General features: G+C 36.0%; 1 protein-coding gene and 1 pseudogene across 1 annotated transcript; both read right to left on the bottom strand.

Moving 5' to 3' along the window:
- Positions 1-617: 617 nt before the first annotated feature.
- Positions 618-1,585, bottom strand: LOC100520881 (annotated as a pseudogene).
- Positions 1,586-5,610: 4,025 nt separating this feature from the next.
- Positions 5,611-6,582, bottom strand: LOC100155372 (olfactory receptor 8K3-like). The gene has a single exon (XM_001926130.1). It carries the CDS (start codon positions 6,580-6,582, stop codon positions 5,611-5,613), a length of 972 nt encoding a protein of 323 aa, XP_001926165.1.
- Between the last annotated feature and the right edge of the window lie 8,838 nt (positions 6,583-15,420).

Raw genomic sequence — 15,420 nt, 5'->3', positions numbered from 1 at the left:
GTTCTAGCACAATTTGTTAAATGGGCACTCTTTCTTTGAATTGCTTATGTACCTCATGTAAATTTAATTGGACTTTTATGTGAGTATCTATTTGATCATGCTCAATTGCATTATCATAATGTTCAATATCATACTTTAGAGCCCAATATTTATTTGCCTATTGTCTGTACTTTCTGTTAGTCTTAAAAAGAGAGGAATTTTGGTTGTTAAACTCAATAATATATGTTTATTTCCTTGAATGAATCCATTTACATAATATATATCAGGCAGTTTTTTGTGCCTTTCACTGTGCTAGAAGACATAGATGAAATTATGAATGTAATAAGCAGAGTCTCTGGCTTTATGGAAATAAATGTTTATTGCAGAAGACATAAAAACTGGGTACTTTCGACTGCATGTGGGAATGACACCTAATTTGTACCTGAAAGTAAATACGTTAACATCTGAAGTATGAGGTTGAATTAGCAATCTGTCAGTGATCAATTTTAGCTTGAAAATAATGGATATATTTCTTTGTTTCATTGTTAATGTCACATTGATTCTTGTCCATCCTATGAAGATGTACAAGGCTAAAACAATGTTAGTTATAATAACCTTGGAAAATATGGTATTGATCGTTAGTATACCCTACAGTGAATTTTAAGCAGAACATTTGCACACATATTCCAAGTTCTGCATACAGCATTTTTCACCTCTTTTTTTCTTAAACTGTAGATCATAGGATTCAGCATGGGTATTACAAGAGTATAAAATAAAGAGGCCACTTTATCAGTATCAAAGGACTCACTGGATTTGGGCTGCACATACATAAAGAAGAGAGTCCCATAGAATACAGGTATCACTGTCAGGTGAGAGCCAAAGGTGGAGAGAGCCTTGTTCCTGCTTTCTGCAGAGTTCATCCTAAGGATGATGACAAGGATCAGAGTGTAGAACACAACGACTATCAAAAGAGAGGACACCAGATTAAAAGTAGAAAACATCAGAATTATCAGTCGAATTTCCTGTGTGTCTGAGCATAGCAAAGCTATCAAGGACAGACTGCTGCAGTAGAAATGCCTAATGACATTAGAGTCACAGAACAATGAAGTTAAAATTTTTAGGATGTTCAGAGAAGACAAAATGACACTATAGTTATAAGGGATCACCACTAGTACACAACACAACCTTGGTGACATTATGACAGTGTAGAGCAGAGGGTGACCAATGGCCACGTAGCGGTCTTAGGCCATTGCCGACAGAATGAAAAGTTCACTGATAAAGAACATGATGAAAAAAGCCAGCTGTGTGGCACAAAATAATAGGGGATTTTATTTTCATCCACGACAAAACTTACTAGCATCTTGGGTCCACAACTAACAGTTGTGGAATAACCAAAATCTGTAAGAGACAGGTGTCTGAGAAAGAAGTACATGGGTGTTTGGAGGCTGGCATCCACCTTGGTGAGGATTACCATGCCCAAATTGCCCACCCCTGAGATCACATAGTTGAGCAGGAACAGCCCAAATAATGGAGTCTGCAGCTCAGGGTGGTCTGTGATTCCCATGAGGATGAATTCACTCAGCACCATTCCATTGTGTTTTCCCATCAAGATTTATAAGGAAACCTGGTCAGCATAGTCAATAGCATCATGTATAAAATCAGCGGACAAAAAATATGCAAATCTAAATATATTTTTAAGCACAATGAAAAAAATCACCATCTCCTGTAAATAAAAAATAAAAATATACAAATAAAAAAGAGAGATAAAAATATATTTGGGAAAGAGAGAGAGTTGTAGCTTTCCCCTGGGGGAGATTAATCCCCTAAAGAGTATTCAATAATGTTTGGAGGTATTTTGGTTGTCACCTCTGGAGGTGGTTAGAGTCCAGTGAGGCTGGTGATTATAATTTATTAGGGCAACTCACAACTACAAAGAATTATACAGCTCCAAAACCAAATGGCCAAGATTTGCAAACTCTGATTGAAATGTATTCAGATATAGATATGGATTAATAAAAATGTCAATGAAGGAAGCATGTCTAAAAATAGTGTCAGAGTTCCCATCATGGTGCAGTGATTAACGAATCCAACTAGGAACCAGGAGTTTGCGGGTTTGATCCCTGCCCTTGCTCAGTGGGTTGGGGATCTGGCATTGCCGTGAGCTGTGGTGTAGGTTGCAGACACGGCTCGGATCCCACGTTGCTGTGGCTCTGGTGTAGGCCAGTGGCTACAGCTCTGATTGGACCCCTAGGCTGGGAACCTCCATATGCCATGGGAGCAGCCCAAGAAATAGCAAAAAGACCAAAAAAAAATAAAATAAATAAATAAATAAAAATAGTGTCATAAATTGTAAATGTTGTTTTATAGGTGAAGGTACACTATTGTATCCTCTTTTATAAAATGAGAATCACATAATAAAATTTAGAAAATTAAAAATCTCATAATGCACATTCTAATCACATCATAAAAATTAAAATCCAAATTCCAATTATGTGTGGGAACATTTAGAAGCCCCTGATTTAAAACACACTCATCTGAAAGCCCTTGTGTCTGTAGGCAGTACCGCACAAAAGGCTTAATGCACTTAAACCATATTAGATAGAGGTGTAAAAAAATGAAATTTTGGACTTCCTGTCCTGGCGCAGCAGAAACAAATCCTACTAGTAACCATGAGTTTGTGGGTTCGATCCCTGGCCTCGCTCTGTGGGTTAAGGTTCCAGTGTTGCCGTGAACTGTGGTGTAGGTCACAGACATGGCTTGGATCTGGCATTTCTGTGTCTGTGGCGTAGGCTGGCAGCAACAGCTCGCATTTGACCCATAACCTGAGAACCTCCATATGCCACAGGTGCGGCCCTAAAGAGAGACAAGAAGACCAAAAAAAAAAAAGAAATTTTAGCAGATCATAGTACACTTAATTTGTCTATACAGGGAAATATCCTATGAAAAGTACATAGGTTGATATAATCGCTCCTATAATTATACTTTTTGTATATACAAAGGAGCACGTAGGACAAATACAAGTTATCATGTCTTTACACATATCGGCAAAATCAACTGTTTTTTTGTAGGAGTGTTGGTAAGATAAATGTGAATTAAGCATATATATGTATTTATGGTACCTGAAAATGTCTCTCAAATATCAAATACATAGAAAATTTTGTATATGTTTATTTTTAATTTCTTCATGAAGACAATATGTTACTTGAAATGAGTCATCTTTTCATGTATACATATGCATTTTTTTATGTAACTTAACTTCTGAATAGATTGATTACTGTGTTATCCAGGTAACAGACCCCCTGGGCTCCCACCATGACTCATTACTACAACCGGGACCATCAATGTGCCCTAGCTTTAAGTTAGAGCTTAAAAATATGTGATATTTAATTACCTCAGACTTAAAGTATTTTCTCCTCTCCAAGTGTATTTTCATTAAAACAGACATTACTAGGTACTTTGTAACATGTAAGGTACATCTTGTCATGGAAGGACCTCAGATAGTATAAGGAAATTGAGCAAAATGAGAGCAAGTGATGTAACTGGAACTGGCTTTATGAAATGAAGTCTAATAAACATTTTCTTAGTTTAAAGAGATGCTCTACAGAAAAAGAAAACTTTAAAATCATTATATTACACAATATCATTCTGGGAAAATAAAATACAAATTATAAACAGAAATATATATGATTCTGGGATGTTAAGTCTGCACATTAAGCCACAATGAACCCTTATGATGTAATGACTTACATGTAATTTCTCTTTTCTATATATATAAAAGACAAAGAGAGACAGAGAGAGAGAGACAGAGAGACAGATGGAGATTTAGGAATTGGCTCTTGGGGTGGTTTGGATGGATAAGGCAGACATCTGTGGGGATACTGGCACTGTGGAGTTGATACTGCAGTCTTGAGGACAAAAATAAGAAACAGGTAAAGTTTTTATATTTCAGTCTGGAGGCAAACTTTTGTCTACGAGGACTTCAGTATTTACCTCATTTTTTCCTCATCTGCTAGGAAAACTATCCTTGGTTTCCTGAAGTCAAGATTTTGAAAACTGTTCTTTCATATATCTTGTCTTGTCTTTGCTTTTTTTTTCCCCCTCTTATTTTAATGGGAGGACAAATCCAGTTTCTATTACTCATATTAGTTGAAGGCAGAAAAGGGTATCTAACATGCTTGAGGGAGAATGCTGCCACTAGGCTTCCCATTATTTTAACATTATTCATCTTTTTAAATGCCTTTTATATCTTCACAGAAAATGAGGTATACTATCGAAATTTTATTTTAAAAAATGTCAAAAATATAATCACTTCTCTTCCTCTGACAGTTCTGATCCTGGCTTAAGCTCCTGTTTTCTCCCATAAGTATCACATTAATCCCCCTTAGGACTTTCCATTTCCAAATCTTAGCATCCTACAGTTATTTGCATAGCAGTCATAACTGTCATTTAACCAAAGATCATCCTCTCTTTTATTTCCTAAGAACATTTTATGGACCTAACATCCTGTCCTTTGAGTCTGATGTTCTTCAGCACAAGAGTCCTGTTGTCATTTAAAAACATTTGTATTGACAGTTATCTCTCCCCTGAACAGTCTCCTAGATATACACTTATTCCACTCACTCAACTTCACAAGTGTTTATTTAAACATCATTCTTAACAGAAAGCTCCCTGACAACTCCCAGAAAAATTTAAACTCCATCTTGGATACTTACTCTTTTTAATTCTCATATTGCTCAATACCATCAACCTCAATACTTTATGGCTCCCTTCTCATTCTTCTTATTTTCTGAATTTTCTCTAAGCCCCACAGAGGGAATTTTTGGTTGTTAAAATAACAATGCCTGTCTATTTTCTTGAATAAATCCATTTATGTTGTAAACATATTTTTTTCCCTGGAAGACATCATTTCCTTCCTTCTTTTTATTAAAGTATATTTGATTTACACTGTTGTGCCAATTTCTGCTGTACTGCAAAGTGACCCAGTCATACAGATATATACATTCTTTTTATGCAACATTTATCAAGCATTCTATTTTGTGCCTTTTACTGTGCTTTTACTACAGATAAAGCTGTTAATGTAATATGTATTCCCTGGCTTTATAAAAATAAATATTTGGAGTTCCCCTTGTGGCTCAGCAGAAATAAATGATTAGTATCCATGAGGATGTGGGTTCAATCCTTGGCTTTGCTCAGTGAGTTTAAGGATATGGTGTTGCTTTGAGCTGTGGCGTAGGTCACAGAAGTGGCTCAGATTCAGCGTTGCTGTGGCTGTGTGTAGGCCAGCAGCTGTAGTCCAATTCGACCCCTAGCCTGGGAACTTCCATAAGCCACATGTGAGGACCTAAAAAGACAAAAGAAAAAGAAAAAGAAGGAAAGAAAAATTTAATGTAGGAGACATGCAAATAAGCTACATCTGAAAATAGGTAGGAATGGAAGCTTATCTGGACATGAAACTAGATGTGGGTAAACATCTGAAATATGAGCAGGAATTAGCCATATCTTAGTGATAGATTTTGGTTTAAAATAGTGAGACATTTTATTTCTATATTTATCATACATTGATTCTTGTTAATCCCATAGGGCTAAAACAATCCCAGTGATAGTATACCTTGATTAATACATGCTTTATTGTTAGTGTATCCTACAGTGAGTTTTAAAAAGAATATTTGCACACATTCTCCAGGCTCTAGGTAGTGCATTTTTTACCTCTTTGTTCCTCCAACTGTAGATCATAGGATTCAGCATGGGTATCACTAAAGTATAAAATAAGGAGGCCACTTGATCAACATCAAAGGAATCACTGGAATTGGGCTTCACATACATAAAGAATAGAGTCCCATAGAATATGACTATCACTGTCAAATGAGATCCACACGTGGAGAAAGCCTTGAGCCTTCTTTCTGCAGAATTCATCCTGAGAATGGTGGCAAGGATAAAAATATAGGACCCAAGGACTATCAGAACAGATGACAGCAAATTAAAAGCTGAAAAGATCAGAATTATCAATTTAATTTCCTGTGTATCTGAGCAGAGCAAAGCTATCAAAGGCAGACTATCACAGTAGAAATGCCTAATGACATAATAGCCACAAAATGATGAACAGAAAATTTTTATGATGGTCAGCAAGGACAAAAAGAGGCTGTATAGGTAGGGGATTGTCACTAGTACCTGACATAATCTTGGTGACGTGAGGCCCATGTAGAGCAGAGGGTGACAGATGGCCATATAGCGGTCATAGGCCATTGCTGACAGAATGAAAATTTCACTAGTGATAAACATACTGAAGAACATGAGTTGAGTAGCACACCAATGATAAGATATTGTAGGTTTATCTACAGCAAAATTTGCTAGCATTTTGGGTCCCACAGCTGTTGAGTAACCAAAATCAGTGAAAGCCAGATGTCTGAGGAAAAAGTACATGAGTGTTTGTAGCCTATGGTCTATCTTGATGAGGATGCTCAAGCCCAGGTTACCCATCACTGAGATCAGGTAAACAATGAGGAAGAGTCCAAACAGTGGAGCCTTCAGCTTAGGGATGTCCATGATTCCCATTAGGATGAATTTATTCAACAGGGTCAGATTGTATTTGTCCACCCAGACCATTTGGGAAACACAAGCTGAGAATAAATACAAAAAATAATTATTAACTGTCATAAGATATTATGAGATTACCATTGTTATAAGTGATTAAAATCTTAATTTTTTTGTTTATGGCTGTTGATGGAATTGGCTACACCAGCACCTGGAAGCTCAGATCTTTCTCTCCCAGGTCAAATAAGCTCTTGACAAGGTTTCTTAGATATGACACCAAAAAGCATGAACAATAGAAGTCAAAATAGATACATTAGACTTTATCAAAATTAAAAATAAAATTTTGTTCATCAAAGGACATTCTCAAAGAATTAAAAATGTGACCCACCCAATGGAAAACGTAAAAACCATATATCTGGTAAAGATGTAATACAACAAAAAGACAACCCAAATTAAAAACAGGCAAAGAACATGAATAAAAATTTCTCACAGAAGATAATAAAAGGCCAATAAGCTCATGAAAATATGTTCTACATCATTAGTCACTAAGGAAATGCAAACCAAAACCTCAGTGAAGTATCACTTCACACCCCCTAGGGTGGCTATGAAAAAAGTAAAAGTACAAATGCTGGTAAAATTGTGGCGTGATTAGAACTTTGATCTATTTTTTAGGGAATATAAAATGGTATAGCCACTATGAAAACAATTTGATGGTTACTCTGTAAATTAATCATAGAATTACCATTATAATCCAGCATTTCCACTCTAAGATATAACCTCCAAGTATTAAAAAGCTTGAATGTCCATACACAACCTTGTACATAAGTGTTCACAGGAGCATTTTTTTTGTAATAGTCAAAAGGTAGAAACAATATAAACATCTATCCACTGATGAATGGGTAACAAGTGTGGAATATCCATAAAATACAATGTTAAAAAGCCATAAAGGGAAAGAAGTATTGATATATGCTACAACAGTGGTGAGTCTTTGAAACATTATGCCAAGTGAAAGAAGCTAGACACGAAAGGCTGCATATTGTACATATTGTACAACTCCATCCTATGAAATACCCCAAATAGAAAATCCACAGAGATAGAAAGCAAGTTATTGTGGCTTGTTCAGGAACACGAAATTAATTATCAAGAGACAATACTTTTAGGGGCAGATTTCAATATGTAGAGAAAGCATTATGGATCTCACCTAACTGAATAAATGAGGTTAAAAAGTGTGTTGTTTTCTAAATCTGTGTGAATAAATGCTAGTCTCCTTGTATGTGAGAAACATCATGAAATATTTTCTCACCATCCTTATCATTAAACATTTTTTATGTTTTAAAATTTATTTATTTATTTGTTTAACTTGTCCTTTGTCTTTTTAGGGCCACACTTGCAGCATATGGAAGTTCCCAGGCTAGGGGTCAAATCAGAGCTGTAGCTGCTGGTCTTTTCCACAGCCACAGAAATACAGGATCCATTCCATGTCTGCAACCACAGCCACAGCAATGCTGGAACCTTAACCCACCAAGCAAGGCCAGGGATCGAACCTGAGTCCTCACGGACACTAGTAGGATTTGTTTAATCTGAGCCATAATGGGAACTCCAGCATTAAACATTTTTTAAATTCTACTTATATTTACATTATTTTATATGATTATTGAAGATGACTTAGTTCTGAATTTTTTTTTTGATCAGTTTTAGGGATGCACCCATGGCATGTGGAAGTTTCCAGGACAGGGGTTGAATCAGAGCTGGAACTGCCGGCATACAACACAGCCACAGCCTCTAGGGATCCAGTCTGCTTCTGTGACTTATACCACAGCTCAAGGCAACACCAGATCCTTAACCCACTGAGTGAGGACAGCGATTGAACCCGTGTCCTTGTGGATATTTGTCGGGTTTGTTACCACTGAACCATGATGAGAATTGCAGTTCTGAACTTTTAAATCTTTTTTTTTCCTCTGAAGACTCTCAAAACATGTACAAAATACAATGGACAAGAGTTAACATTGACCTTCGCTATAAAAATATCGTAAGTCCAGAGGTTAGAGAAATGGAATCATTCCCAGCACCCCCTCCACCCCCAAGTATACCTTTCAACACTAAAATAAGTAACAATAAAGGTATTCTATAATGAGTGATCAAAAATATACATTTCGAAAAAATATATATATATACACATATACATACACGTTCCATAGTTCCCATTACGGCTCAGTCGTAATGAACCCAACTAGTATCCATGAGGATGCAAATTCGATCCCAGGCCTCATTCAGTGGATTAAGGATCCGATATTGCTGTAAGCTGTGGTGTAAGTCATAGATGCAGCTCAGTTCCAACTGTTGCTGTGGTGTAGGCTGGCAGCTATAGCTCTGATTTGACCTCTAGCCTGGGAGCTTCCATGTGCTGCATGTGAGGCCCTAAATAAATAAATAAATAAATAAGCAAAAAAAAAAATATATATATATACGCATTTCAATTCATACATTTTTTTTAACACCAAAGTCATTTTTGACAAGCATAGAGTTTTTAATAGGAGCTACTAAATCAATGAGAAATGAGAATGACACCTTAATTTGAGGCAGAATACATATTTCCGCTTTATAATTTTGCAAAGACTGACCTTTGCCTAAATTTGTATTTGTACAGATATTTGTGGTCATGCCTGCAGCATGTGGAAGTTCCCAGACCAGGGATGGAAGCCACACCACAGCAGCAACTCCAGCTGCTAGAGTGTCAACACAGTCTTAACCCACTGCAACACCAGGGAACTCCTGTACAGATTTTAATTTTGTTTCAGTCTCCATTAGATGCGCATTTTGCCATTCATGGGACAATTTGATGGCATCAAAGATGTGTAGGTAGGAGGGAGAAGCAGTCTTCTTACTAATCAGATCTTGTGGTGGGATGAAGTCACTATATAGTCAAATAGATGCCTTAATATTTAACTTAGAGGAGTTCCTGTCCTGGCCCAGTGAACCAGACTAGTATCCATGAGGATGCACTTTCCTTCCCTGGCTCTGCTCATTGGGTTAAAGATCCGGCATTGCCATGAGCTGTGGTATAGGTTGCAGATGTGGCTCAGATCCCAGGCTTCTGTGGTTGCAGTGTAGGCTGTCAGCTGAAGTTCTGATTCAACCCCTAGCCTGGGAACTTCCATATCTCACGGGTGCAGTCCTAAAAAAACAACAAAAACATTTTTTTATTTTGATATTACCTCCAACAAAAGGTGGCAACTTTCCAATGACACTGATCCTTTCAATGATATTGGTAAATCTGGAAAACACATGGCATATTTGAAGCAGGGGAATTGCAAGAACTATAAACACACTGAAATAATCCCTTTAATTTGGAGGTAGCTGGAAAACCCTCTGGAAATCTGTTACAATTTGGTGTTAAAAATTCTAAAAAAATCCAATGGCAATATCATATTTGACACCTTGATTAAGGGTCCAATTGAAAGAAGAGAATCATGAAAAGCTTAAGGTCTTAAGGGTGAGATTTCTTAATACTAACTCCCTTCCCAGAGATTGTGTGTTTATTTTTTATTATTCAAAGAGTACATCTTACTACCTCACAGTAAATGTCTAGCTTTCAGCAAGCATCATCATAAAGATGGTTAGAACACTGTACTAGCCCAGCAAATGCTGTTATCAAAGCAGATTGGTAAAGCTATGGCTGAATCACCAAGGTGGGGCATTAGAGACTAATGGTTTAAGTCGAAGGTGGGGCCGTGAAGAGTCGCTGGATTCAGTGTCACAGAAAAGGTACAGCTTACTCCCAACTCAAATGAGGAATCTCCGTGTGTTCCCAGTATGTTCCTAACAACCCAATGAGAAGAATATATGGGTTTCTTTACTCCTATGAGACTCCCCCTGTGGAGAAAGAACACAATTTGTTAATGATGCCTGAAGGCTTTTAAAGTTTCAGACAAAGCCCGTGAGATATCTGGGAATTATTTAGGAGATCTTTCTATTTGTATACAAATAAAGGTAGGTTAGATATTTTTCCAGTTTCTCTCCATTAAGTCTTTACCACAAACCAGAGATCTGGAATCAAAACACTGTATCTGTAGGACAGGCATTTTAGTTTTTCTTGCACCCCCTAATGTTCTCCTCTTAATACACTGTCTTTTAATGACTTTATAGCTAAGGACATGATGGAGAAATGTTTAAACAATGCTTATGGCATTATTTTAAAAATTCACAAGGGAAAAATTATATATATGTGTATCTGCTTTCCCCTTATTTGTAATATTTTAAATATATTAGTGGAGTATAATATACATATTCACTAACATATACATAATAAATAAATTTTTACAAACATAATAGAGCTGTGTAAGCAGAATCCAGATTAAACAGCGATAACAATTAAAAAATAAACTAAAACATTATCAAGACCCCAGAATACTTTATTCTCCTTTCTCCCATGAACTGTCCCCTTACATTTTTTTTCTTTTCTTTTTTTTTAAATACATATATTTAAACACAATTACATTCACACAGATTATTATATCATGGATCTTAGTAAACAGATTAAGTGACTCCCTCTGGAGAAATGGAGTGGGAAATATGCTGAAACAAAAAGGAAATTTATGCTATACTTTATCCCATTTTGTATGGCTTTCATTTTTAGTATTTAGTATTATCTATTACATTTCAATTTTTCTTTAAAAATTAGCATTATATTAAAATCATGTATATTATGCAACTAAATTTCACAAAGAAGAAAGCCTTATATACCATTAAATATTTTATATAGCATAATAAAATGAATAATTTAGCTGGTAAGAATAACAAAAATAAGTAAAATATAAAATGCATAAATTGGTTAAAAAACAGTGTAATTATATAAATATGTCCTCACAATTTGATACATTTTATTGATTCTTCAATATAGGCATTACACCATTCTAGGTGATGTGATAAATGAGACATTATAGACCTTACATTGTACCATGGAGAGAAATGGTTTTTAATAATACAGTTGTATAACTGTATTATTTAATCATACAGTTGCATTATTTAACTATAATTATCATAAATTGTTTGATGGAGAGGAAATCAGAATCAGATGTAAGAAGACTTCAGCATTCCAAGAATGATGTCAAATGACCCCTTTCATGGTGGATTATACACTTATTTACTATGACATATATTTCTTTTCCAGAGATTCCTAGTTTGTGTATCAATTGTAGATATTTGGTCTGCAGTTATTCTGAAGTTTTGATATAAGAGTCTATATGTATATGAGATTGTTTCAAGTTGTTCTCCTAATTGCAAGTTCATCTCCAGTATGCTGCATTGGTACCCACCTCTTCTCATGATTTCTGATTTTGGTGGTATAATTGTGCATGGACGATTTCCTATCTTTACTGTATATATACCTTTACTGGTGAACCTTGTCATTTGTGGAATTTTTGTTTCCTGCTGCTGCCTTTTCTTTTCTGCCTAGAGAAGTTCCTTTAGTATTTGTTGTAAAGACAAGATTTTCTTCGTCTTTAATTTTGGTCAGTTTGATTAATATGTGTCTCAGTGTATTCCTCCTTGGGTTTATTTTATATGGTACTAGTTGTGCTTCCTGGATTTGAGTGAGTAGTTTCTTTCCCATGTTAGGGAAGTTTTCGGCTATTATCTCTTGGAATATTTTTTCTGCCCTCTTCTCTCTCTCTTCTCCTCCTGGCACCCCTGTAATACAGATGTTGGTGCGCTTAACGTTGCCCCAGAGTTCTCTGAGACTCTCTTCATTTGTTGTCAATCTTCTTTCTCTTTTCTGTTCTCCATCCATAATTTCCACTAATCTCTCCTCCAACTCACTTATTCATTTTTCTTCCTCCTGTATTCTGCTGTTAGCTGCTTCTAGTGAATTTTTTATTTCAGTTATTGTATTTTGCATCTCTTCTTAAGTTTTATATCTTGTATCTCTTTGTTCAGTGTTTCCTGTAAGTTATCCATCTTTGCCTCCAGTTTATTTCCAATGTCTTGCATCATCTTTAGCATCAACAATCTAAAGATATTTTCCTGGATGCTGAGAATCTCCTCATCACTTAGCTGATTTTCTGGGGTTTTTCCTTTCTCCCTCATCGGAATTATAGTTCTCCGTCCTTTCATTTTTATAGGTTTTTTGTGTGGTGACCTTTTTTTACAGATAATAGAGTTGTAGCCTCTCTTACTTCGGGCATCTGCCCCCCTTGTAACTGAAGTCTGTATGGGGGCTTGCTGTAGGCTTTCTCATGGGAGGGGCTGATGCTTTCCCATGGTAGGTGGAGCAGATTCTAATCCCTCTGGTGGGTGGGGTTTTGTCTATGGATGGGATTAGAGGCAGCTGTGTGCCTGAGGGGTCTTTAGGCAGCCTGTTTACTGAGGAGTGGGGCTGTGATCCCACCTGGGTTGTTGTTTGCCCTGGGGCTTCTCAAGCTGACTGAAGGATGGGGCCAGATTATCCCAAAATGGCCACCTCCAGAGGAAGGCAGCTGTTGAATATTCCCAAGAGCTTTGCTTTCAATGTCCATCCCTCAAGACAAGCCACATTCACCCCTGTTTTCACAGGATGACTTTAAAGAACTGCAGTCAGCTTTGACCCAGATTCCTATGGAGACCTTGCTCTGCCCTGGGATCCAGTGCACTTGGAAGTCCATGTGTGCCTTTTAAGAATGGGGTCTCCATTTCCCCCAGTCCTGTGAAGCTCCTGCGCACAAGTCCCACTGGCCTTCAATGCCAGATTCTCCAGGGGCTCTTTCTCCTAGTGCCAGATCCCTGCAGGTGAGAGTTTGATGTGGGGCTCAGAACTCTCACTCCTGTAGGTGAATCTCTGTGAACCAGTTAGTTTTTAGTCTATGGAGCTTCCCACCTGGGAGGTATGGGGTTGTTTCTATCATGAAATCGCCCCTCCTACCTCTTGATGTGGCCTCCTCTTTTTCTTCTGGAGTAGGATATCTTTTTTAAGGTTTCCAGTCCATTTGGGTGGAGATTGCTCAGTCTTTAGTTGTGAATTTTGTTGTTTTTAGGAGAGAGGTTGAGCTCCAGTCCTTCTATTCCGCCATCTTAATCCTCCCTGTCCCCTTATATTTATACACACATTCATACACTCATGCAAACACACACACAAATATAATATTCTGACTTTTAACAACAAATTATTTTCACCTATTTTTATTATTTGTTATAAAGGAAATACAATATGTTATTTTTGGGTGTATCTGGGTTATTTTACTTAATATACTAAATAAGTTGTAATGTGTAGTTCTAGATTATTCATTCTCTTTTATTCTACTCTATTACTTAAAATAGTCTAACTAATCTTTAAAAAATCTCATATCGTTATTGCTTTGTGTGTTCTGGTTAAAAAAATGTGCATATTCCAATATCAGAAAGATTTCCCACCATGTTGTCCTCTCAAATGTTTGTTGTTTGCAGTTCACATTTGGGTCTTTAATCTAGGTAGATTGATTCTGTACAGGATCTTGTGTAGACGTCCAATTCTTTTACGTTTTTCTCAAAATTAACATGCAACTTTCCTAATAACATTTATTGAAAAAATATTTCCTTCTGTTTTGGAAAATGGCATAAGTCAGGTAACAGTAGATGTGTGGATGTATTTCTGGATTTACTTATTTTATTGATTGGTCTTTCCTCACAAAAATGTTTTCTTCATTACAAAACCTTTATAGTAGGCCATAATATCTGGCCATGTCACATGTAACTTTTGTAAATGTCTTCTCTTTCTTCAAGATTCTCTTTGATATTTATGGTGATTTACTTTCTGAATCAATTTTACAATAAGCCTTCACAGTTCTAAAAGGAAGACGAAGGGAAGGAAGGAAGGGAGGGAGGAGGGGAGGAAAGAAGGAGGGAAGGAAAGAAAGGAGGGAGGAAAAGGAGGGAGGATATGTGTTGGCATAATATTGAACCTATGGATCAATCTGAAGATTTTATACTTTGTTGCAGTAATGTCTTCCACTTCATGGACAACTTTGGTATCAGTTTTCATATATGTATTTATTTAATGTTTGTCAAATTGTTTTACCATTCCCCATTGGCTTAACAGTTTAAGGATTTTATGTCTCTGCTGTGGTTCAATTCCAGGATAATTCCATACGTGGGAGAATGGCCAAAAAAAAGTGTTAAATTGTGATTTCTGAGAGTTTCAATTTTGTTGCTATATTTATTCCTAAATTAGACTAAATTAGGTTTCTTTTTTACAGTTTTGTAAGTGCTAAAAACCTTCAATTTTATTTTCAAATTTTTGTGAGTAGGATGTAGAAATAAAATTGATTTTTCTAAATTTTTGTATCCAGCAACTTTGCTAAATGCATCTATTATTGTTAATACATTATGTAGAGATCATTCTGTTGTTAATTGTAACAGTCATCAATTTTTTTAAATGGCTCTTTGGGATTTCTTGATTTTGTACCTTTATTTCCTTATTATAGTGAACCAATTACTGTGTTTTATATATACTGACTATAAATAGTGAGACTGGCTCTCCTAGTCCTGAGATCAATTTCAGAGAAGCAGATTACAGTGTTTCATTATTACATTAGATATTTCATGTAGATTTTAAAAAATGTAATGATATATAACCATCATTGTAATGTCATATAGTGTATTCTCACTACCTTAAAATTTCTGTGTTCTTCCTATTCACCCTATCCCTATATGTAGAAATTTTGTAGAGTATCATTATAAACTTTTTTTTTTTGCTTTTCTGACCTGCTAGCCAGTTTACTACAAATGGGTATTGAATTTTCTCATTAACCTGCTTTATTTTTTATTGTATAATGATATTAATTGCATTACTTGAATTCTAAGTGTGAAATCAATCTGACATTCTTGCTTACATATCTCCTTTAAGTGTATCACATATTATGAAAACAAAAAAAATATTTAACATACAAAGTTGGTATCTTA

This window comes from Sus scrofa, unplaced genomic scaffold (genome assembly GCF_000003025.6).
Source record: "Sus scrofa isolate TJ Tabasco breed Duroc unplaced genomic scaffold, Sscrofa11.1 Contig53, whole genome shotgun sequence".
Lineage (NCBI taxonomy): Eukaryota > Metazoa > Chordata > Mammalia > Artiodactyla > Suidae > Sus > Sus scrofa.
Note: the sequence above shows the minus strand (reverse complement) of the source record. Positions and strands in the feature narration are given on the sequence as shown.

Bases quoted from the DNA above. Each gene is read 5' to 3' on its own strand.
- LOC100155372 (XM_001926130.1), bottom strand. From the start codon at position 6,582: ATGGTCTGGGTGGACAAATACAATCTGACCCTGTTGAATAAATTCATC.